This window comes from Diceros bicornis, chromosome 1 (assembly GCF_020826845.1).
Source record: "Diceros bicornis minor isolate mBicDic1 chromosome 1, mDicBic1.mat.cur, whole genome shotgun sequence".
In the NCBI taxonomy this organism is placed as follows: Eukaryota; Metazoa; Chordata; class Mammalia; order Perissodactyla; family Rhinocerotidae; genus Diceros; species Diceros bicornis.
In genome coordinates, this window is record NC_080740.1 from 83,919,934 (window position 1) to 83,944,884 (window position 24,951).

At 43.4% G+C, this 24,951-nt stretch overlaps 1 protein-coding gene across 1 annotated transcript in view; it reads left to right on the forward strand.

Annotated features, from left to right (window-relative positions):
- The window catches only part of DOCK2 (dedicator of cytokinesis 2), a 406,650-nt gene that overhangs the window by 17,920 nt on the left and 363,779 nt on the right, over positions 1–24,951 (forward strand). Inside the window, exons 2-7 of the mRNA XM_058545716.1 lie at positions 2,738–2,821; positions 13,233–13,273; positions 14,421–14,476; positions 14,966–15,062; positions 17,983–18,131; positions 23,256–23,391. Of these exons, the coding sequence (XP_058401699.1) occupies positions 2,738–2,821; positions 13,233–13,273; positions 14,421–14,476; positions 14,966–15,062; positions 17,983–18,131; positions 23,256–23,391 (563 nt within the window). The remainder of the gene's footprint in view (positions 1–2,737; positions 2,822–13,232; positions 13,274–14,420; positions 14,477–14,965; positions 15,063–17,982; positions 18,132–23,255; positions 23,392–24,951) is intronic.

Genomic DNA, 24,951 nt, shown 5'->3' on the forward strand with positions numbered 1-24,951 from the left:
TAGCTGCTTCTCTGCCCTAAGAGAGTCCCAAGTCAGGGAAATAAAGGCAAGCTCATGGCTTTAGTCCTTCAGGGAGCACAAAGACGGGTCAAAACAGACAACTACAATTTCTTAGAACAAGGTCCATTCTGCTTCCTTCAGCCCCAGCAATCCACACCGGAGACATGGAATACCATCTTCAAGACTGCCACTGAATGAGAAGTAGAGGATGGGACAAGGATAAATTAAAATGCCACAAAGCTTTACCAGGTTTCAGTTGCCTTTTTCTTGATTAGGTGTTTGCTTGGTTGCTGTAAACTTTTGACTATTTTCCAAAGTTCTGGTAAAGTTGATTCTGACAATTTTTTACTAGATTTTTCATTGCTTCTTTGGAGGGATGGGCTCTCCACCATTTTTGCTGATGCCACCCTAAGAAGTAGTTTTTGAATGCATTTTGTTTTGCTTACAGATGAGGAAACTGAGGACCAAAGGGAGAGGGAATGAAATGAGTCAATAGTAGGACTACTAGGAGGACTCAGGATTCCTCTCATTTAGTTCAATCATTTAGTTCAATCTGCCTTCTACCCTTTTTGGTCACACGGTTCATCAGCAGTGAGTCTCAACTTGGTTTGGAGACCACTGGGATTAGAGAGACAAAGCAATGGCCTCCTCAGGGGTCTCTCCACATCCACTCTGCCTCCGTCCATCCACTCTCCACACAGCAGCCAGAACAATAGTCAGAGTAAAGGGGTTATGTCACTCCCCTGCTTAACACCCTTCACCCTTCCATCCACTGGTATATGTATAAGCAAAAGGTGGTCTACCAGACAATGGAATATTATTCAGCCTCAAAAAGGCATGAAGTCTGACAGTTGCTACAAAATAGATGAATCTTGAAAACACTGTGCTAAGTGAAAGAAGCCAGTCACAAAAGACCACATATTATATGGTTCTATTTATATGAAATGTCCAGAATAGGCAAATATATAGAGACAGAAAGTAGATTAGTGGCCGCTTGGAGCTGGGGACACTTTTTGAGGTGATGAGAATGTTCTAAAATTAATCATGGTGATGGTTGCACAACTCTGTAAATAAATCATTGAAATATATTTTTTAAATGAGTGAATTATATCTCAGTAAAGCTATTACAAAATAAATAAGTAAAATCCCTCCAGCTTCCCATTCTCTTGGAATAGAGCCCAAACTCATCCTGAGGACCTGAATGACCTGGTCCCTGCCTCTCCAGCCTCATCTTATGTCACCGCCTCTTCTCTTATATACTCTATCCACAGCAGTTTCCTTTATGCTGTCTGAATATGCCAAGTGTTTCCTTCCTCATGGCCTTTGTACATGTTATTCCCTTGTCCTGAAATGCCCTTCCCCTGGCTGTCCCCGTTGCTGACTTGTTCGAATCCTTCATATATCTACTCAGGGAGGCCTTTCCTCCAACAAAAGTTGATGCCCCTTGTTATTCTCTGCTAGACCCTGTTTGTTTCCTCCATCACATGTATCATATTTTATAATCTTATATTTATTTATATGTTCTCAAAAAGAGCAAGATCAGTCCTAGCATGTGCTTGGCACATCACAGGCACTTACTGAATATCTGCTGCATGAATGAATGATGACAACCTTGTAGGATCATACTATTCATCCTCCTGAGGGTCTTTCCTTAAATCAAACCACATGCATTGTGTCCTATTCTGTTCTTGAAGACCCCCCAAGCTAGTGGTTACATTTCAGTCCTTGGAAAACAGACTGCATCCTTAATCTAAGTTAACAGTGTGTTCTGGTCCTCACTTAGCAAGTGATGCTAAGCAGGGACTGAATGCTGCAATGGTGTGATGTGATCTCATGTTCCAAGGGATTAGCGGAGGCTCTGACAGCACAGAGTGGACTTGTTGGCGTGTTCAAGCCAACTACTGCTCCCTAGGAACAGACAGTGTAAATGGGAAGGCAGAGCACACTCTTGAATGTTAGGTACTCATAGGAGTCCTACCAGCCATTAGGAAATGGGGGGGTCAGTGTGGCCTGGAGAAGCCAGGGAGGGCCTCATGGAGGAAGCAGGACTCTGACCTGAAGGATTTGCTTTGGAGAAGGTAGAGCAACAGGCACCTTTTGATAGAGGAACAAAGGTTAATTAGAGCTGGGTGGAAGAAAGACATGGCTTCCTTAGACGATGAAGGTTGTGTGGCCTTTGAGTAGTGCAGAGATTGGCATTTTAGGCTCCTGTCACCAGGATAGAGTAATTGGGGAGCAACAAGTAGCCCATCATAGCAGTTGAGAATATAGAAGTTAGATACTGATTTTCCTGTCACTTCCTAGCTTGATGACTTTGGCCAAATTATTTAACCTCTCAGTGCCTCCGTTTCCTCATATGTAAAATGGGATCATAGTTTATACCTCACAAGGTTGCTGTGAGAATGGAATGAGAAGATGTGCTGAGTGCATCTCTGGTGTACAGTAAGGGGTCAACCATGGTAGATGATACAAACACCCTCCTTGTCACTCAGCTGGAGTGCAGGACCTGTGCTAGGGAGAGGTCATGTTTGGTTAATGAGTGGAGGCCTTCAGAACCAGGCTGGGCCTGCACTGACTCCTGTGGGTCTTTGTGGGCAGTGGGTTTCTCTACTGGTTTTGTTTAGCCCATGTGGGCTACATGGGTGTCAGATAAACTGAAGGCAGGGAGGGCAGGAAGGAGCAGAGATTCTCAGTATCCAGAGGTCTCACCAGGCTGCCTTTCTTTTCTATTTCACAGCCATATACAACTTCCAAGGGAATGGAGCCCCCCAGCTCTCCCTGCAGATTGGTGATGTGGTGCGAATACAGGAGACTTGTGGAGGTGAGTCACTGGACCAGGCGACCCTCGGAGGCCAGGACCCTTGGCTGATGGTGTTGGGATGCCCCCACTACGTACCCAGCACCTCCAGTCTTCTCTCAGAACCTGCAACTATGTGTGGTCTGTTTAAATACATTTTGCTAATATTGGTAATTGGAATTCACTGAAAATAATGCTTTACCATTTTAGGAATTTATGCTTGGTAGCAAAGGCCTGACTGGGTGGTTTGATGTTTATTGTGCTCACCATTTGCCATGGCCGTGGGGCTGTTTGGGCCTGTGACATCTTCTAGATACACTTCTTTATTAGTATCAATACCATTATAAAGGAAAATCAGCATTATTAGGGTTTTGAAAGGCCCATTAAATTATACCCCTGATTCCATGAGGACTGCTGTGCACAGCTGTGTGGTTTGGGCACTGCACCTCGTCCAGGGAGTGGTGCTCACACCCTTCATCAAGCTGGAAGCCCTGTCTTGGGCAGAGTGACATCTCTTTCTTCCCATAGAGGTGCTATCCTTTTGTGAAGCCAAGTGTCTCTTGGGCTGTGTCCACGTATGGTGGTGGTGGTGGTAGGGAGTGCTTTTTAAAATTTGCACAAAGGCTAATGGCCTTGTACTCATGAGTCATGCCATTAGAAATCAATATATCACTTATGTCACTGATAAAATTGATATTGGGAGTGTGGCTTGGGTATAAGAGCCAAATGAGCTTGCGATGTGTGTTGGCCAGTCAGGTAGGCTCTCCCAGCCTTCAGTAGCCTAGCTGGACCACAGCGGTTCTCTCCCTGCCTGGGCCTGCCTATAATCCTACTGCATGGAGGCCGTAGAGTGTGTCCTTCCTGTGGCCGCGCAGAGCAAGGAGAAGGAAGAGTAGAGAGGGCTGAGCACCCAGGCCCTGTCCCTCCCCCACAGCTAATCCCTCAGGCGAGGCCCTCCTCCTGCCTAGCGATGGGAGTGAGGGGCAGGGGTGCTATTGTTAAAGAGGCCACCCTCAAGGGCAAACAGACAGCCAGAGGAGGGGAGGTTCCCTACAGAAGTAGCTGTCTTTGGGTTCCTACTATATACCAGGCACTGTGCTAAGTTCTTCACCACACGTTAGTCTAATTACTCCTCATAGCAACCTGCAGGACAGGGAGTATCTCCGCCGCTGGATTAGCTACAGGTAACTTCCAAGGCAATTCTGCAGATGAGTGTAGGTGTGCACATGCACACACACATGCACACACACAGAGACACTTATACGGTGGACATACACAGGCACACGGATACATACGTGCAAACAAAACACAAACGGAAAACCTCTTTTTGGGGGAAAGAATTTGATATTTGATATTTCAAAACAGTTTTAAAGAAGTCATCACGGAGGAAGCGAGAACTTTGTTCACCTTCCTAACATGTATTTCTTGCTTTAGTATTATTGTTATTTTGGGTTACATGTGAGGAGATAGCATGCACTTTTCAGTGTCCAGGCCTCTGGGGATCCCAGCCTGGGCCTCTTCAAACCTTTTACACACAGAGGGATTGAGACTGGGGGTGGGGGCTTGGCTGAGGGAGGGGAGGTGTGATTCCAAACACCCTGCCCCTCCGCACAGTGCAACCCTCTCTTTTACAAATCTAGTTCTACCCAGTGGCAGATAAGCAGACTCTAGGTGTCCACCAAGGGTACAGAATGAAAATAAAAACAGCAAGACAACTCTCCTCAGTGTCTCTTATGTGCTGAGTGCTAATACTGAGAACAGGCGGGAGACCTCACGTTTGCAGGTGAGGAACCAAGGCTCAGGGAGGAGAAATGAGGCACCTAGGGTCACACAATGAGCCAGTGGCCGTTCTCCCCACCCCATGTCCGCAAGCCCACGCTCTTTCCTCCACCCTATGCCTACCAGGAGAGTGAAAAAGCCTCCGTAATTATTTTCTGTGTCCTACATTTTGATATTCAGACAGATCTTTTCCTCCTTGCATTTTGAAATTCAGATGAGTCTTTTCCTTTTCTTTTCATGCAATTTCCCTGGAGAAAGAGCCTGAGGGCGGTAAACTGACCACACAGGGTGCATAGAGTCAGAGCCTGCCATTACTCTTGCCTGGCCTGGAGCCCGACCTTCGGAAAGCCTGCACCTGCTGACTCAAGCCAACTTTATTTGTCTTTGGGATTAGCGTCCTTGCTTCTAACCTCTTTGGTTCTGGTTTTCCATTTTTAATTCATTTTTATTAGTCTTATTTTAACGTATCCTTGTAATAAGCAGCCACAATACCATTCTGGAAAGAGCTGGGCTTATTAGTTTAGTAAGTGACTGCCAATGCATGAATACTTTGAAAATACAATGTTCAGAAGTCTGTTGGAATGATTCTAGATATCTGAGGAACTGGGATGCAAATTATTAGGATTTATCATGCATACGCTCATACCTGTAGAGAGTTTTCAAACTGGGATTTATGGGAACCTAGGGTTTCCTTGAGGGCCTTGGACAGCTAAGGGCTCTAGGATCAGGCCTGGTATTGTGTGCTTTGCAGGTGGGGAGTTCTGCCTATGATTCTGATTGATAAACGGTTCCTCCGCAAATATAAAAAAGTGAAAACTACAGTGTTAGTCAGACATTAGTCAAAATGGTATAGTAGAAAGAACTTGGGTGTGCCCATGAAACGCTCTTATAGAAACCTACTTGAAAAACAAAATCCAGCCAATTGAGCGACGAGTCAAAATTTAAAAATATAGTAATTGAAAAGCTGTGATAAAAGGAAATAGTGGTGAGCGTTGAGTCCAAATGAATTGATTTCTAAAAATTAGTATTAAAAGTTACAATATTTATGGCTACCAAAAAGAGTGTTATTGTTAGGAAACTGTACAATGTAAAAAAAACTAATAAAATTGAGAAGTGTAGAGAGGAATGGAAGAGAGCAGATTAACTGTATGATATGGCTTTCATAACAGAGAGTCGTCAATATTAACTAGAAATAAAACATGTAATTAAAAAAGCCATAACCACTCCAATCTTTTAGTGCTTTTCATAACTATTTTCATTTTAGAAGAGTTTTTAGGAAATCTTTTTTGTGAAGAAGAAACACTTAATTGGAGTTTCAACATTTCCTTCGATTTCACTTGATTTCTTTTTCTTCTGTTAAATACGAATAAGATTAAGTTTGAGATGTGAGATTTTTATTTACGTAGTCTCTTTACTATATGCTAATATTTATGAGAGTATTTAAAAGGTCATATTTTATCTATTTATGCGTCTGTCATTCTGTGTGTATAAATATAAATGAAAAGTTAACTGGAATGATGTTAATAGTGTTTTTCTTGTTCTGAGTAATGGGATTCAGGATGATTCTTTTAACTTTTATATTTGTACTTTTCTGCTTAGTTTAAATTCTTTATAGAAGCACAAATCAATTTTAGATAAAAATAATATAGTCTTAAAGATTCGAAGCACATATCTCCAGATATTAGCAGTGATTAATTCTAGGTATATGAATAATTGTTATTTTACACGTTGTACTTTTCAGTAGTTTTTAAATCTCCCCTCTCCTCAAAAAAAAAAAAAAAAAAGTGGAAAGAAAAGAGGACGGCCTTTGAATCAGAAAGTTATTCTCTGCTCCACGACCCACTAGCTGAGTGATCTTGGGTGGGTGGGCTTATTTTCTCTCCTGTGAAATGGGTGCTCATCACCTTGCTCCTGGGCTTGTTATGAGGATAAAATGAGAGAAGGTAGAGAAGCAGTCTAGCCCCATGCTTGGCTCCTGGGTGCTGTGTCAGTTAATTCCATCCCTGCCCCCCTTATACAGAACTACATCGAGACTGGCAGGTGTGTATCTTTACAATATGGCCCAGGGAACCCGGAGGCTGGCCCTCTGATTTCCTGGAATGGGTGAGGCTAGCACTCCTTGCCTATGTACTAAATTTACTCAGCTGGATGAATGGAGAAAACAAAAACCTGACCTGGAACCTTAGATATGAATGAATTTCCTTTCACTACAGCTCAAACATTTTGATGAACTTTTTATTAGAAAGATAATGTTTTGTTGTGATAAAAACTCAAACAGTTTGGAAGGATACCCACTGCTAAGCCTTAGACATTCTAATGCTCATTTCTTTGTCCATATTACATCTCTCAGGCTGCCTCTTCTACCCGGAGGCAGCATAAACGTTCTGTGTCCTGATTTTATATATGGAAAACGCATGTAAGTGTTTCTTCAGCAGTCAGAACTCCTAATGAGGGGATAAACATAAAAAAAGCAGCGTTATTTTTCCCTAGTCACTTCCTTCAGTCATATTTGGTTGACACCTTTCCTGATATTTAATGACATCTCAAAAGAAGACTTCAATCCCATATCCAGTTCAATGCTCCTCTCCTTCTTCCCTTTCACCCACTTCAACAAGACTGGGGGTGAGAGGGAGTTTGAAGAGCTCTCTTTCCAATTCTCTGTCTTCCCTGCTCAAATAAGCCCAAAGATCAGCCAGTCTCCTGCACAAGTAGCCAAGTAGCTGGAGAATGAGGTGCCAGGTGCCCCAACATCTCTGAGTGAATCTCCTGGGCTGCACCCCCATACTTGGGTTTGGTTTGGGGATGGGGGAGCTATACCATACCCTCCTAAGGCAACCACTGCCACCTCCCAAGACCCCTCTGTCCCTCTCTGTCTTCTGATTATGTAGACTGTGGTGGGGGATGATCTTTGGGGTAGTTCGGCTTGTTTAGACTCTTCTTTATAAGCCCTTCAGGGGGAATGTCTGCTCCTCCCTCAGGGATTCGCTACCTGAGTGTTCCTTTCTGGAACAACAGAGGAAGTCCCTTTCCACCTACTGAGGCACGTGCTTTTCCAGGTCGTGCGGGCCCACTAGTGGGGAAGAGAATGGGATTTCTAGACAGTGGTTCCCAAGGAGCTTTGAATTTCACTTACCAGTAAAACAAAACAAGGGGAGGGGCCGAGGGAGGAGGTTGACACAGGATCTTTTGTTTTTTTAAGGTAAGGTATAGTTTTTGTTGTCGTTTTCTAGAAGCAGGACTATGCTGTGCATCTCATTCTGAGAGTTGCTCTTCTCACTTAAAAATACCTGGAGTTCTTTCTAAGTTGGCACATGTGCATTTACCTCATTCTTGGTTTGGCTGCGAAGAGCTCTACACGAGGAGTTATGAGTCTACCACTAGCAGAGTGGGGTATACCCAGAGCATGTAGCAGCTTCCGTACTAACAACTCCACCAAGAGTGATCTTGACACGTCTAAGTTCTTTGCTTTTAGGGTAAGAGGGGGACATTATGAGCACTTAACAGGGTATCTTTTTAAAGCATCACTTTGCAGAGAGGTGGTCCTTTGTTCGGGTCTGCTCTAGAGACAGGTCCGTGTGAAACAGACTTCATTTTCTTAAGGAAAGCTGTTGTATTACGGGAGGTTTGTAAGTGAAGTGTTCTTCCCTTCTGAATGAAGGTGAGTCTAAAACGTCAGTGAACTTCCATCGTGTTGAATTTGAAGCGCGTCTCATTTACTTTGTTGTTATGGATTTTTCCTTTTTTTTGGTTTTGAACCTTTAGTAAAAGTAAAAAATGAATGCAAAAAGAACACAATGCCGAAAACTTAATATGAATGTGAATCTCACTAGAGGTTCAAATCTGGTATAGTGCAAATTTTGTTCCTACTATTTTACATTTTTACAAACTCAAATCACTTTGGTTCATATACTTGCTATAAAGTATTGGCAAAAAAATTCTTCAGATTCACATTTTTTGGCTATATTACTTCTAATAGATACTATAGATTTGCATCCAATTTAACAGAAAAAAATACTTATTGTTTGTGCATGACCAAGTATATTTTAAAGATTCAATTGTTGCTTTCATCTAATAACTTCTAGTTTTTCATAAAATGCTGACAACTTCATTGAAAAATCATTTCACGTAGCTAATCATTTGGTTTCATTTTCAGAAAATGTATAAAAGGTCATTGCAAAGTTCAGAATGATCCCATTTTCTTTTAAACAAAGTTCCTCTAAAACAAATTAGCTACAGTAACCTAAAATTTACTCCAAGACATTTTCCTCAAAACAAAACAATAGAGGGCCGGCCCGGTGGCATAGTGGTGGAGTCCACGTGTTCCGGTGGCCCAGAGTTCTCGGGTTCAAATCCCAGGGTGGACCTACACACCGCTCATCGAGCCGTGCTGCAGTGGCGTTCCATATGTAAAGTAGAGGAAGATTGGCACAGATGTTAGCTCAATGACAACCTCCCTCAAGCAAAAAGAGGAGGATTGGCAACAGATGTTGCCAATAGCTCAGGGCCAATCTTCCTCGCCAAAAAACCAAAACAAAAACAATAGTAAATATGCTCAACTTTCTCTGGTTGATTATTATTATTGATTTTTAAAAGAGAGAATGGTATTTTGTAATTTTTGAACACTTAGCATGTTCCAGGCACTGGGCAAACTCTGAATTCCTTATCTAATTTAAGCCTTATGAGACAGGCACTATTATTATTCCTATTTTACAGATAAGGAAGTTGAGGCTCAGAGAAATGCAGTAACTTGTCTAAGATCACACAGACAGGATGTTTTAGATCCCCATTCAAACCTAGGCTTTGATTCCAGAACTCATAGTCTTGACCACTGATAAGTACGTGCTTCTGTTTAATCTTTTATTAGCTATCTCAATCATACGGGAAAGTAAAATATACCCAAGCATTCACCACTCAGATAAACAAATATTAACATTTTTCCATGTTTACTTTGTTTGTTTGTTTGTTTGTTTTTTAAGAAATAGAAATTTTAGATCCAGTTGAAGCCCCTGTTTTCCCCTCCCCTATTTTGTTCTTGGTTTTTCGTCTACACTGTAGGTCACGCTTATCCTGAAGTTGCTATGTTTTCTTCCCATCCAATGTACCTTTACCAGATATGTTTTCCTTCATAATCTTGTTTAAAAAATAGTTTTTGCAACAACCCTGTGGGGTAGGTGTTATTTTCCTAAGTTTACAAATGAGAACACTGAGGTTTAAGTGACATGACCAAAGATCCTGCTGCCCAGAGATGGCAGAGAGAAGATGGGATTGCTAGCCCTGGATTCCTTTTTGATGTTATAGGATATTTTAATCTCTCCTCCCTCTCTCCCTCCCCCCAAAACTCCTAGGTGATTGAAGAATTGGGGCACATTTCATTTTGGTATTTGGGATGTGGGAAGGGAGAACCATTTGAGTAGCTGGCACTTCATAATGGTCCAGAAGATGGTAAAAAGTCTTCTTTTCTCATCTTCCCCCAGGATGCACTTTGTGAGATTTCTAGTAAAAAAAAAATTGCTTATCTCATGCATAGAGTTAGCAAAACTGCCCTTGCTGCTATTTAGCTCCAAAGGGGTTTGAGGCCGGGAGCAAGCCCTGGGGTGTGGTAAGTGGTGTGTTGTGCTGAGGTTGCTGTTGATCATGGTGTCCATTGTTGTGGGTTTTGCTGTGTGTCCCAACTATTGTTGTCTGTCCTGTCAGATCTTGGAATGCTGCTGGATATAGCTGACCGGTGACCAGATGAGGGAGCTGACATCAGGGGCCATGGAGATCAATGACCCAGCAGGGGTAGGGGTGCCGGAAAAAGTCTTAAGGACAGCCCTGATGTAGTTGGTACATTATCATCATCTAGCAAGTGGAGGTGGTGATAAGCCCTTCTCATCAAGGGTCACTGGGGATTTATTTCTGAAAGCTCCTAACCCAGTGTCATGTACATAGTAGGTACACAGTCAGGGTTGGTTGAACTTGAATCTGGGAGCCAGAATGTGTATGCTGGGGTAAGAGTCAATAGATTCCTTACTCAAGAGAGAGCCGAAGTTCTGAGAATCAAGAAACATACAAGGTGTGCACAAGTAACTGAGTCTCAAGGTTCAGAGCAGGCAGAGTCCTCGACTAGGAAGTCAAGGGACTCTGATGGAGCCCCTGTCATGGAGATGAAGGTGTGGGCATGAACTTTGGGTAAGGACGATTGGTCCCTTGATTGTTTTCCATCTTTCTGGTGGATTTTGGTGCCCTTGGTGATCAAGTGTATTCATCACTGCAACCAAGAGACCCTAATCTATGTTTGTGCTTGTCGCACGGGGAACAATGTGGTGGAACAGCTTTGAGGGCTGGCTTAGAAGTGACACAGACTTCTCCTTGAACTCTGGCTGTGTGATTTGGCCCAGTACATCAACTGACTGGAATCTCAATTTTTTCATCTATAAAATGGGAATGGGGTCGGCCCTGTGGCTCAGCGGTTGGGTGCGTGCACTCAGCTACTGGCAGCCCGGGTTCGGATCCTGGGTGCGCACCGACGTACCGCTTGTCCGGCCTTGCTGAGGCGGCGTCCCACATACAGCAACTAGAAGGATGTGCAGCTATGACATACAACTATCTACTGGGGCTTTGGGGAGAAAAAGGGAAAAAAAAAAAAAGAGGAGGAGTGGCAATAGCTGTCAGCTCAGGGCCGGTCTTCCTCAGCAAAAAGAGGAGGATTGGCATGGTTGTTAGCTCAGGGCTGATCTTCCTCACAAAAAAAAAAAAAATGGGAATGATAATACTTGGCTCACAGTATTGCTATGAGAACTAAATGAGAGAATGCATGTACAACACTTAGCATACAGCTTTGCCTGCATTAAGCAGTCAATAAACGGTAATATTACAAAGTAATATTACAAAGATGCTCTTATATCTAGTTGGTGGGATGGGGAAGAACTGCAAATAAAGGAGGTTGTTATTGTGCAATGCTGTAGAGTGTCATCTCTGGAGTGAGATTCTGGGATTTAAATCTTAGTTGCATCACCTACTAGCTGTGTGACCATGAGCAAGTTGCTTAATCTCTCTGTGCCTCTCTATTTTCTTCTTCAGAACTGAGGCAGTTATAGTACCTATTTTATAGGATTGTTGTGAAAATTAACTTATAATTTGAAAAAACAAAACAAAAAACTTTACCAGAGTTCCTGGCACACAGCAAGCGCTCAGAAAGGATAAGCACTGTTGTTAACGGTTAATTATTACCAATAGTTATGAACAAATTACTAGAGGACTGTGGAAATAGAATGTGATGCCTCATGAAGTAGAAGTTTTCCACCACTGGAAGTATTCAGTTGGAAAGTAGCTTAGTAAGGATGTAGTTTTGGGGGTTCAAGTGTTGGGAGGATGGAAATATTAGGCCACCACCATACTCCTTCCTCCATTAGACAGGAAGCACAGTATGATGGCTGCCTGTGTTCAAATCCTGACACTGTCACTTACTAGCTGTGTGACCCTGAGCACGTTACCTCTCTGTGCGTCAGGTAGGCCACTCTTCTATAAAATGAGATAATTACAGTTCCTACCTCATATGTTTCTTATGAAGATTGAAAGCCTTCATATACGAAGAGTGCTTAGAATGCTACTTTATTCCAAACCTGACTCTTTCTCCCCAACCTCCATTCCTTCCCGTTTTTCCTCTCTCTTTCCTTTTCTCTCTCTCTCCTTCTTCTCTCTTTCTGTCTCTCAAAATAGGAGCCCCTGTGGGCCCCTGTTGCTTTAGAACTTTCCTTAGGACCTGACCCTTGGGCTGGCTCGTGCCTGTGATGGGTGACTTCGCGTTCTAAGTTGTTTTGGGGCTCGCACAGATGTCTGTTGAGAATATATTTCAACAACAATCTGTCAGCCCCATAATGAGGGTTTGCTAATGAGGCTCCCAACAGATACTCTTTATTTACAAAGATGACAAATGCCACTACTTGACTACGCTTGAATCATTTCAAAGGCTGGTGGACTCATTATAGTCATCAATACTTGCTACACTGAGGCTCATTTTGTCTGAGGACTGTGTGTAATTTGGATTTCTGTTAATTGAATCATTTTTGATAGTCCTGCAATGGGAAGAATCTTTTAAAATCCCTAGACTTTTACCCATCCCTGAACTTGTCTGTTTTGTAATGACAAACCTCTGCAAATTACATTTTAGATACCGTTTGCTGCTGTGAGAACTGTGGGTATTATTTTAGGATGTTTGCCAAACTCCCTCAGCCTTTCTATGTCCCTAAGGCAGAGGTTGAAAATGTGCACATGAACACAGGACCCAGGCAGGTAATGGAAATCAGGGAAGGGCTGGGTCCAGGCACCTGCTCTGTCTGACGGAACCAGCTACCCCTCACCACCAGCCAATTGTGGCCATGGGGGAGCACTGGCCACCATCACTGGGCCTCCTGTTTTTTCAAAAGAAGGAGGAAATTTGCATTAGTTTGTGAAATCCCTGTATTTTTGGATACCTTTTGCAGATGTTGGCAACCAGTTGAACAGATTGTTGAAGCCCAGTGGCTTTCAGACTTTGGTCTGAACCTAAGGATTAAAGCACTTTGTGGTAGTTTCTTTGCTAGTTAAAAACAAATAAATGGCATGACAACAACAAAACCAGCAATGACCTTGGAAGAATAGATGAGAGACTCATTTCTTTGTTTTCTCTTCGCAGACTGGTACAGGGGATACCTCGTAAAGCACAAACTGTTACAGGTAAGGTCAATTTATTTTTATTTGGGACAGTACTGGATGTTTGTACTTGGCCCTGTCACCACCCTGAGCAGTTGTGTCCCACCATTGCTCCTCAGCAAACTGGTCCTTTTCCTCCCTCCTGGGGTCCAGTACTCTCCCACCTCTACACCTTGCTGCGTCTTAATGCTCCCTACCCCCTTCACTCATTCTTTAAGGCCAATCTCCAGAGCTCTCTTCTCCATGAAACTTTTCCCTATGGGCTGACCGCATATGATTTCTCCCTTCCTTAAGTCCCCATGGAATTGTGCATTTTTTGTTTGAAATTTGTCTTCTACTGCCTTTCTTTAGATTTGTGTGGGGCATTCATCATTTCCTCACCTGCGTATCCAACACAATCTAGAAAGAATAGGGCCAGTCTCTGCCATTGGGGAGTTCACTTGATCCAACCCCATGTTACACCATCATCTCCACGAGAGTGATGGTGTCTCCGTATTGCTCACGGGTCTAGCGCAGCGACTGGATGTCCCAGTGTGCACATTCGTTGAATTTATGAAGGAATTTCCAAGTAATAGATAAACTTCTCTTGTTAACTGAGACATGCTCATGGAGCAAGGAAATAATAGACGGTTCTTTCTTGCTCCCTGACATGCTGTGGGGGAGGCATGATCCTACTCTGCTCTCTAAAGAACAGTAAAGTAAATGCAGGGAGAAATAGGTTCAGATCTAACTAGCCCACATGCAACCAAGGACACTGTTGCTTCAGGACCTGACCTTCTGCTGTTGTGACTGTGAAGGGAGGCTGACTTCCCGGAATTGGGCGGGAGAGGGGAGAGGCAGGGCACCTTGTCCCACTTAGAATGAGTCTTTCAAGTGCTCCTGTCTTGCCCATCTGATAGGATAAGTGTCTACAGGGGGTTGGAGCATCCTTTGGAATCCAGGGCTATTGTGGGATCTAGAAAAACTGATGGAGAACTGGAGGGGAACCAGACCTAAGAGTGGATTTAGAATCCACCCTCTGTTCTGTGTGACTCTGGAATTATTCCCTTAAAGTTTGAGGTTTTTACCAATCAGTGGCTTTTGGGAAAATCATGAAGACCTGGGGTCAGTTATTTTCTGTAGGGATATGTCATTTTAATTTATTTTATTTATCTTATTTTATTTCCAACAGGGCATTTTTCCTAAATCCTTTATACACATCAAGGAAGTGACAGTTGAGAAAAGAAGGTATTTGCCATTCTCTGCCAGACTTGACCCTCCAATGCCTCTCTGTCCTGTCTGCTTTGAAAACCTGATTTGGCAGATGTGAAGGATGCTCAGTAGATCCGTCGTCTTCTTGCCTGTGTTTATTTGGGTGTCTCCTTTCCCTCACTTGATGGGAGATCTAATCCAAATTGGTTTTTGTTCATATCTGATTCTGAGGGGTATTAGTAAGTTTGGAGAATCAAACTTTTCACTGGCAGCTGCTTTTGAACAGTATTAAAGTAGAATAATCCTGAATAATGAGCTTGAAGGCCCCCCTCACCAGTGAGGAGAACATTAAAAAGGAAGTCCCTTGCATTTGCATAATGTAATTGGTGTGGTTATTGGAGGCACTTCAGTCTCATGCTAGCAAGGCCCCTCTCAGCAGCTGCAATGTAATGAAATATGCCAGTATTTTATCTTGTTATCACCTGGGTCTCAATTTCACACCATTTTCTCTCCCACCTTAAATAGAAATATCGAGAACATCATTCCTGCAGAAATTCCTCTGGCACAAGAAGTGACAACAACACTTTGGGAATGGGGCAGCATCTGGAAACAGCTCTATGTGGTGAGACTCAAAACCTTCCTCCCTGGGATGGAAGCTTCTTGCAGTTTTTGCTTTGGTTCAAATTTGGAATTTAGCCTTGAGAAGAGCAGACCAGAGTGGCTTTAGTGGCATAGTAGAACAGACAGTAAGTATAATGTATGAGGACATCAAGGCCCAGAGAGGTTAGGTGATTTTTTTCAAAGTCACACAGCAAGCTAATGACAGAGCCATAATAAATGGGGTCTGGTGTGATCCTTCTGTTTTTAAAGGAGTGCGAATGTTGTCAAACTGAAGTATGCATAAGAATCACCTTGAAAGCTGTTAAAAAATAGAGCTTCCTTTAATGGGGTTTAGTAATCTGCATTTTTAATAAACTCAGGGGATTTTGATTTGGTGGTCTGCTGATAACTTGAGAAATACTGTTCTCAAATATTAATTAACTAATGGCTATTGTCCTCAAATCTATGAGGAAGCTTTGACCCTGGAAAAACAAAGAATGCATTTTGCGTGTGTTTTCCCTCTATTGAAGCAAATCTAATTTTAAATCCTCCTTTGATGCCTCTAAAGCTCCTTAATGAAAGCAATTAGCTAAGCAAACCATTAAGCTGAGAGTGAAAATGTCAACCGAAGCTTACTGCTCATTTGTTACAGCACCACGCACATCTACTGGTATACACATACTATTTATAGACTTAACTTTTATGTTTGTACATGTTAACTCACAAGTGGATATTTCATAATATGTGGTAATTGGCACATCCAATTCGGTAAGTTTCCCAAAAGTTGTTAGGAAAGTTTAGGGGGCAAACAGTAGACTTGAGGCTCAAGTGGTTAGTTATTCATCTCCACTACTCCTTTTAAAGCATCACATACACATGAACCCTGGAAACTTGGCATTTTCCTTTGAGAAATCTTTGAATAGGAAGTCCATCATGCCTTTTACCCCAGTAAAGAGATCCTTAAATTTCCAGTATTTCAGTATCACCTTCATGATTCTTGCTATATCTGCATACCACCTGTGTAATATTTACTTAATACCTAAATTGGCTTCCTTTTTAGTAAACTTAAATAATTTACGTAAGGACTTTTATAGCATGCTGCATCATTCCAACAATTCTCCAGTTCTCCGACACCAACTGGATGCCCTACAATTCAATTCAGTTCTAATGCTGACTACCCAGAGTCAGCACCAGACTCCACAGGTTTAAGGGCTCAGTCCTACAAGACTGTCCTTACTTCAGATGCCAGTCCCAAGTCTCAGGTCCCCAGGCTATTGCACTTCTGTCCAAACTTGGTACAAGTTCAAAGGTTCCCACAATTCCTCCCCACTCCCACCTCAGGGTCCATAATTCCCTAGAACAACTCACAGAGCCCTGGAAAGTGCTATACTTATGGTTACTGTTTTATTATAAAGGATATGATGCAGGAACAGCCAAATGGAAGAGATACACAGGGCAAGGTGCTGGGGTGGGGCTGGGCACAGAGCTTCCACACCTTCTCCAGCATGCCACCCTCCCAGCACATTGATATGTTCACTGTCTAGAAAGCTCTTTGATCCTTGTTGTTCAAGGGTTTTAATCGAAGTTTTGTTCCATAGGCATGATTGATTGAATCTTTGGCCATTGGTTGTCGAGGTCAGTCTCTAGCCCCTCTCCCCTCCCTAGAGGTTGAGGATAGGGGACGTGAGGGGACTGGGCTAAAAGTTCCAGCCCTCTAATCACGTGGTTGCTTTGTCTGGCATCCAGCCCCCATCCTGAAGCTATCATGTCATTAGCATAAACTTAGGTATGGTCAAAAGAAGAATAAGAAGAGAAGCTCCTATCACTCAGGAAATTCCAAGGGTTTTAGGAGCTCTGTGCCAAGAAGGAGAATGAAGACCAAATATAAATATATTTTATTACACCACACATGCTTTCCCAAATGGAAAGTCAAAAGTACTTGGCACAGGGCCGGCCCCGTGGCTTAGCGTTTAGGTGCGCGCACTCCGCTACTGGCGGCCTGGGTTCGGATCCCGGGCACGCACCGATGCACCGCTTCTCTGGCCGTGCTGAGGCCGTGTCCCGCATACAGCAACTAGAAGGATGTGCAGCTATGACATACAACTATCTACTGGGGCTTTGGGGGAAAAAAAAACGAGGAGGATTGGCAATAGCTGTTAGCTCAGGACCAGTCTTCCTCAGCAAAAAGAGGAGGATTAGCATGGATGATAGCTCAGGGCTGATCTTCCTCAAAAAAAAAAAAAAGTACTTGGCACAATTAGAAGAACAATATTCAAATAAATAGAATGAAAACAAGACCATGTTATTAAATACTTGTTACAGTACCCATCAAAAGCTCTGAGCCCAAGATCTCTCTCTCTTTGTTAAAAATGAAATTAACAAATGTGAGAGAGAAGTTAAAGACATACCACGAAACTGCAGCTTTCTCCTTCCCTTAAGCAGGATAGAAGGAGAGTGGAAGAGAATCACCATATTTGATGTTGTGTCTTTGTACCACCCAAAGCCATCTTGTGTCCCACAGGTTGTACACGTGTCACACTTGGGGGAACACTGCCCTAGAAATGAGCCTTTGTCACCACAGAAGTGGCCGTGGCTCCCAGCCTTAAAGGGCCTGAGCTCCAGGATGTGCATTATGCAGATGTTCATGGCATTCCTGCTCAACAAGTGTCTTTTTGGATAAGAGTCAGAAATCACCCTTTCTTTAACTAAGAAGAGTTTAGGATTATTACTTTTGCTTTTGGGAAACCCCTGTGGTCCAGGGGAGGAAATATGTCAATGACTGAGACCACCCACCACGCAATCCCTTCACAGCTGAGGAAGGGCCGGGAGAGACGCTCAGGCTATGGCCCCTGAGCACGCTCGCCTGACTTGGGCACAGTCTGTCAGAGAGTTGCCCAGGCACCTTCGGCACAGGTGACTGCACATTGTTTCCTGTCTCCTAGGCCAGCAAAAAGGAGCGGTTCCTCCAGGTGCAGTCCATGATGTACGACCTGATGGAGTGGCGGTCCCAGCTCCTCTCAGGAACTCTGCCCAAGGACGAGCTGAAGGAACTGAAGCAGAAAGTCACGTCCAAAATCGACTATGGCAACAAGTAACCTCTCTTTCCTCTGAAAAGATACTTTCCTCCCTGACCCAACCCCCTTCTTCCCTGTCTTCCTTCCAAGAAGCTTGTTTTCATTTTTAGATGTGAGTTTGCCACTTTCTATTTGAGAGAAGGCTGTTACCAATGGCCGTGCTTGTGTGCCTTTGTTATCACCCCTGTGGGACAGGCAAGCAGAGAGAAGCCTTGCTTATGCAGTGGTTCTTACCGGGCTGAGAGATTTAAGACATTCGTTTAACCTACTTCCAAGGGGCTGGGGAGTACAGTCATGCTGGTTCACTTTCAGCTTAGTTGTCATTTTATTCCTACATTTACAAAACTCTCCCTTAGACCCCAGTGTGAGACTTAATGTCCCTTCCCTCATCCTAAATTATCCAAGCCTCATGCCATCAGCTACCTCATATGCCCAGTTACAGAAGCGTTTCCTCAAAAGAGAAGAAGCAGAAACTGGTTGGAGTTTGAATGCTGTGAAGTTAAGAAGACGTGAAACAACTTTTGAGGCAGGACAACCCACTGATAATAATAAGAGTGATAATAATATTATTAACTAACATTTCATCAGAGCTTATTACGCACCAGGCTTGATGTGAAGTGTTTTACATGCCTTGTCTCATTTAATTCTTAGAACAACTCTCTGAGGTCTGCAGTTTTATTGTCTTCCTTTTCTTCAGATGCAGAAACTGAGGCTCTTAAAGAGGTTGAGTAGCTTGCCCAGAGGCACACAGCTTGTAAATGGCAGAACCAGAATTTAGACCCCGACAGTCTGGCTCCAGAGTCCATGAGCCTCACCACTGCGCTGCTTGGATAGCATCTGAGAACTGTAAAGGCCGTCCCTCCCTTCCCGTGATTTGAATGCCCTCTAAGCATCTTACTCATTTGGTTATTTATCCCAACAACAAACATGTTTTGAGCACTTATGATTGGCCTGATTTCCTGCTAGGTTTCAAGGCTATAGAAATAAAAGTTCCTGTTCTCTAAGGGACCATAGTACAGTTAGGAGTGAGTTACAAGTGAACTATGCTATGAATTGTGGTATGTTTGATGGCTTAGGAAGCAAAAGTGTTCTTAATTTGACGTGGAGAAGGAAGTCAAAGAAGGCTTCCTGGAGGAGGTGACCCAGAGTTGAATTTTGAAAGATAAAGAAGCATTAAGTAGGCTAAAAAAGGGAGGGTGAGAGTGCATGAGAGAGCATGATGTGTTCAGAATATTGCAAAGTGGGTCAGAAGGCTGGAACATAGGGCCTGAGGGAGAAGTAGAAAGAACCTATTCAATGGGAGTGAGAAGAAAATTCCCAGCATGGCTGCTGGGAAACAAACAGCCTTTGTCACATGCACTAGGAAGAAGATCCGAAGAGGAAAGTCAGTGGGTTCAACTTAGACCTGCTTCCCGTCCCAGGAGCACAGTCCCCCTGCTGGTTACCCTGCTGGCAGCCAGCAAGCATGTCCAAATCTGCTTATAACACGTTATCCCAAAGTGACAGGAAGAGTTTGCCACGCAGCTGATGCCGCCATTGGTGCCGTGACGTCTTGAGCTCAGCACAGTGGCATCTGGGAGTATGGGAACTGAGGGAGTGTTGCTGCTTTACAGTAGCGGCCTCCGTGACCTTCAGATCTTGTTTCCTCACTGGGGCTCCTGAGAAAAAGGCCCAAGGGTGGAAGAAACGGTCACCGCTTCTAGGAAGCCTACCCTGATTGTCCCCCTCCTGACCCGGGCTGGGTTGGGCACTCTTGCAGGCCCTTAGCTCCCTGAACGGTGATGGCCTCCTCACGGGCCTGTCTCCCTGCTGTGCTGGGAGCTCTCTGACAGTCACTGTGCAGTTCCTCTTTGTGTGCTGGGAATGCAATCTGCACACAGTAGGTGCCCAGTGAATGAGGACTGAATGAGTGCATGGATGGTGGTCATGGGAGAAAGAGGAGAAGGAGGGTCCTCCCTAAACCAGCCTCGCCCTGCAGCTTCGCCCAGAGCAGCCCTGTGCTTTCAGTTTCGGTTGGTTGCTTTGGGGAAGTGAGAGACACCCTGGGGACTGAGGCCCTGAGCTGAGGGGCCCCTTGCTTCTTGCCTCCCCTCCCTGATGACTTCAGTTGGGAGTGGGAGAGACTTCGGCACCTTCCATTAACACTGGCCCGGTCTCCCGGGGGCTCAGAGCTCTGAGAGGGTGAGCGGCTTTCTGACAGCCAGAAGGCCAGAGCTCTGGGCAGTGGCAGGACCCGTGTGGGGAGCACGGCCTCAGGCTGTGAGGGTCAGGGAAGCACGACTGGAACTGAGAGCTGGAAGGTTGATCAGAATCAGCCTGTCTTTCCTCATTCACTCTATTCCTTCTTTCAGACATCAAACTGTTGTTGAGCAACTGGTGGGCCCTAAGGATATAGACATTTACAAAATGCAGCCTCTATCTTTAACAATAACAACAACAAATAGCAAGCGGTGAGAACTGATAGTCACTTGCTGAGTGCTTACTCTCTTCCAGGCACTGTTTTAGGCACTTTCCATGTGTTAACTCAGTTAAGTCTCATGACAACTCTGTGAGGCAGGTACTATTATCATCCCTATCTCTCAGATGAGGAAACTGAAGCTTAGAGTGGTTAGGTCGTTTTTCCCAGGATGCACTGAGTTAGAACAGGTAGCTTGGCTCCAGAGTTCAAGCACCTGCCTGCTGCATTCTACTGCCTCCCAAGGACTGCGTTGGAGGAGGGAGGGAGAGAGACAAGTAAACAGACACTTGAGTAGGAAGTCATGATTTCATGAGAGGAGAAGCATGGACGAGAGGGTGGGAGGAGACTGGGGGTGGGAGGCAGGGCAGGGGGTGACACCAGCCCTGAATCTAACAAGACTAGCAGGAATTATGAGTCGAGAAAATCAAGAGAGAGAGAGAACATGGGAGGAGCTGAGAGATGACATGAACATGGAGAGGAAGGCAGGCAGGGGCTGGAACCTTGAGGGCCTGAGTGCCAAGTGAAGAAGTGGGGAATTGTCCAGAGGGTGATGGGAAGCCACAGAAGGAGCCGTTTCTATTTCCTTTATCATTAAAAAAAATATTTTTTTTGAAAAATGGGTATAGTGGGGGCTTCTTCTCCTGCCCTCATCTTGGGTTCATTTTATCACTTTCTTGAACAGAAGAGAGCAGTGGGACTACCTCCTGAGGAAAAAATGTCAAAATGCTCAGTTGTCCAAGACAAATGGTCAGCTGTCCTTCTGGGGCACAGCCTCTCCTGATCCTGGCTCATGGGCATCCCGACAGTCCTGCCCCATGACTACTAAAGCTTCCAAAGTTCCAAGTGAGACTGGGAATGGACAAACTGTTTGGTACTCAAAGAGTGAAGATTCCTCAAATGACTCCTCCAAATCCCAAGATAGCTGGGCCCAGGAGAGTGTTTTATTCATACATTTTAGAACCGAATCCACTTTGATAAATTTTGAGGAGAAAGAGCTAGAGAGATCTTGGCATTAAATTATGTATTGGCTATGCTCCATCTTTTCCGAGGTCGCACGAGCCTCTGCTTGGCATTAGTTGAATGCATTTATTCCCCGTTATCGTGGCCCATTTGGCAGCATGGCTGCGCAACATTATGAGTCATATGTAGTTGGAAGTTAATTTCCTAATCAATGTGGACAAATGGGTGAACCTGGCTCCCTTCCATTTGCATTTGGATGAGATGGGAGATGTGCTTGTCAATCTGATTCTCAAATAAGAGATGAAAACTTAGTCTCATTCATTTGTCCTTGCTGCCCTTCCTGAATCTGGTACTCTGTAGTGGTGCCTAAGCTGTACCACTGTTGGCCTTCTCATCGATGGAGGAGTCTCCATCGATCTCCTCTACCTTCTTTCTATGGACAACTGATGTTCTCCATCTCGACATCAAATGCAAAAGCAGCTTCACATTAATGCCTCTGCAAACCTGCCCCCTGTGCCCCAACCCAATACTGCTTCTAAGCACCTGATATCTAGAACGTATACCATAGAGGTTGAGTGCACACTAGGATGCCATATTACTTTTTACTAGCTATGTGACCTTGAGCAAATTAATTAGCACCCATAACCTCAGTCTTTTCTTCACCTGTAAAATGGGCGTATTAATAGTACCTTTCTCGTAGAGTTGTTATAAGGGTTAAATGCATTAGTATACGTAAAACATTTAACATGTGTGAGCTTATCCCACGTGCTGTGTGTTTGCTGTTATTGGTATCTTCAGTGCCAATCAGAATGGCAGGTACAGGTGAAACAAATCAATACCAAACAAGGAAAAGCTTGTGGCCTGGAAATCAAAGAGCTAAAGAGCAAGCTGTGGGTAAGAATCAATATATCCAAGATTTTTTTCCCCCAAGAACTATTTTCAAATTGTTACTGAGTGAATAATACATGAGTACCTTCTCTGCATATATGTTTATTATATTATTCTATATTATATTATACTATATCATATTATATAAACGTTAAACAAATTAAGCTATGGCTTGTGTGCCCTTTGACCCCTCCAGCCCTGCTAGTCCCAGGGCTCTCCTCTCCTCACAGGTACTGTGCAGGTAGTATTGCTAGTTTGGTGCTTTTTGTCCAGACTTTTCTCTCTGTCCGTTGTCACTCACGTGTATGCATCCTGGTAACATATCTGGCTCAGTTTGTGTTTTTACATAAAACACACTGCTTATGCGTTTTTCCATACTCGATTTGGTTCACTGAGATGTATCATTAAACATATCAAAACTATATCATATTGTTTAAACCCTGCTGCATGGAATTTCATTACAGATCACAGTTTAGTTAGCCATTTCCCCTTAGACAGACATTTTGGTTTCTTTCAACACTTTGCTGATGTGAGCAATGCTGCAACTCACACCCTCGTTCAAGTGTGGGTGTTTCTCTAGGTTCAATATCGCAGGAAATATACATTTTAAAAAGTTTTAATACACACTGCTACAGTACCTCCCAAGGAGGCTGAACTGTCCCAGTGTGAATCCCATTGTGTGCAAGGCCCTCGACGTAGAGCTAACTGTTCTGTGGGGGTCTGTGATCCTCAGAATCAGGTGAACTTTGCAGAAGAAACTTCTCACCAACGTCCTAAAGTCTTCAGCTCTTCAGCCTCCCCTGATTTATCCTTACCTCTTGTTTTTGCTTTTTAGAATCCTTGAGCTTGATCTGATTGTCAGAGATGAAGACGGAAATATCTTAGACCCAGATAATACCAGCGTCATCAGCTTGTTCCATGCACATGAGGAAGCAACTGATAAAATCACAGAGCGCATCAAGGAAGAAATGGTGAGCTTTGTGAAACAGGCTTTGGCCATGCCAGGCAGGCGTTTGGCACATCATAAACTTAAAATAATAGGCTAATTAACCAGACTATATATTATTCAAGGGGACATCTGTCCTATGACCTGAGATGATCAGTAACCAGACACATTTTATTGTGTTTTTGTACTTGGATCTGTGATTCATTCAGCATCCATCCCACAGGTAATTTAGTGCCGGGCAAGTTTCCTACTCTCATGGAGCTTTTATATTCCAGAGAGGAGAAGAGAAGAAAGGCAATAAAAAAGTAAATAAATAAATGGACAAATTAATTCCAGATGGTGATGTTTCTAAAAGGAAATAAACTAGAATTATGTGAATCAGAGTGAATCAGAAGCTATTTTAAAAGGTACCATCAGGAAAGGCCTCTCTGAGGAGTGACATCTGAGACGACACTTGAATAATGTGAAGGCACCAGGCTGGGAAGATCTAGGAACAGGGTATTGTACACAGAGGGAACAGCCAGTGCAAAGGCCCTGAGGTAGGTCTGAGTTCTGAATGTTCAAGGAGTAGAAATGTCAGAGTCAATGTGGCATGAAGAGCAGTGCGAGAGTTTAGGCAATGATTTGGAGAGGTAGGTAGCAGGAGCCAGCTCTTACAGGACCAGAGGGGTCATGGAAAAGAGTTTAGATGCTATTCCATGTGGTGGGAAGCCAAAGAAAGATTTCAAGGAAACATAATCTTTTCAAGGTTAACATAATATGATTTATATTTAAAACAAAATCATCTTAGCCAATTTATATTATTTGAAAGCAACTTTATTTTTAGCTTTATAGAGATATGATTTTCACACAATAAAATTAATTCATTTTAAATTATAGTCTAATGAATCTTACTAATATATAGTATTGGGTAAACTCCACCACAATCAAGATATAGAATGGTTCTACTACCCTAAAAGTTTCTTTGAGTTCCTTTACAGTCAATCCTTTTCCCCAACCCCAAGCCCCATGCAACCCCTAATTTGCTTTCTGTGACAATACTTTTGTCTTTTCCGGAGTTTCATATAAATGGAATCGTATGGTTTTTGTGTTTGACTTCTTTTCCTCAGCATGATATTTTTGAGGCTCATGTTGTTGTGTATATTAGTGTTTTTCCCTTCTCCTTGCTGACTTGCTATAAACTAGAGTTATGTGAATACCATTGTCTGTTGGACATTTGGGTTGTTTCCAGTGTGGGGCTATTATAACTAATACTGCTATGAACATCTGCATACACATCTTTGCGTGGACATATGTTTTCATTCTTTTTGAATAATACCTGGCAGTAGGATTGCTGGATCATATGATAAGTGTATTTTCAGCTTTTTAAGGTACTGGCATACCATTTCCCGGACGGCTGTGCAATTTTCCATCCCCATCAACAATATATGAGGATGCCAATTGCTCCACATTCTTGTCAGCACTTGGCATTGTCAGTCTTTTAACTTTAGCCATTCTAGTGGTATTTCATTGTGGTTTTAGTTTGCATTTCCTTGAATGACTAGTGTTGACTAACCATTGCCATTTGTATCTTTTTTTGTGAAGT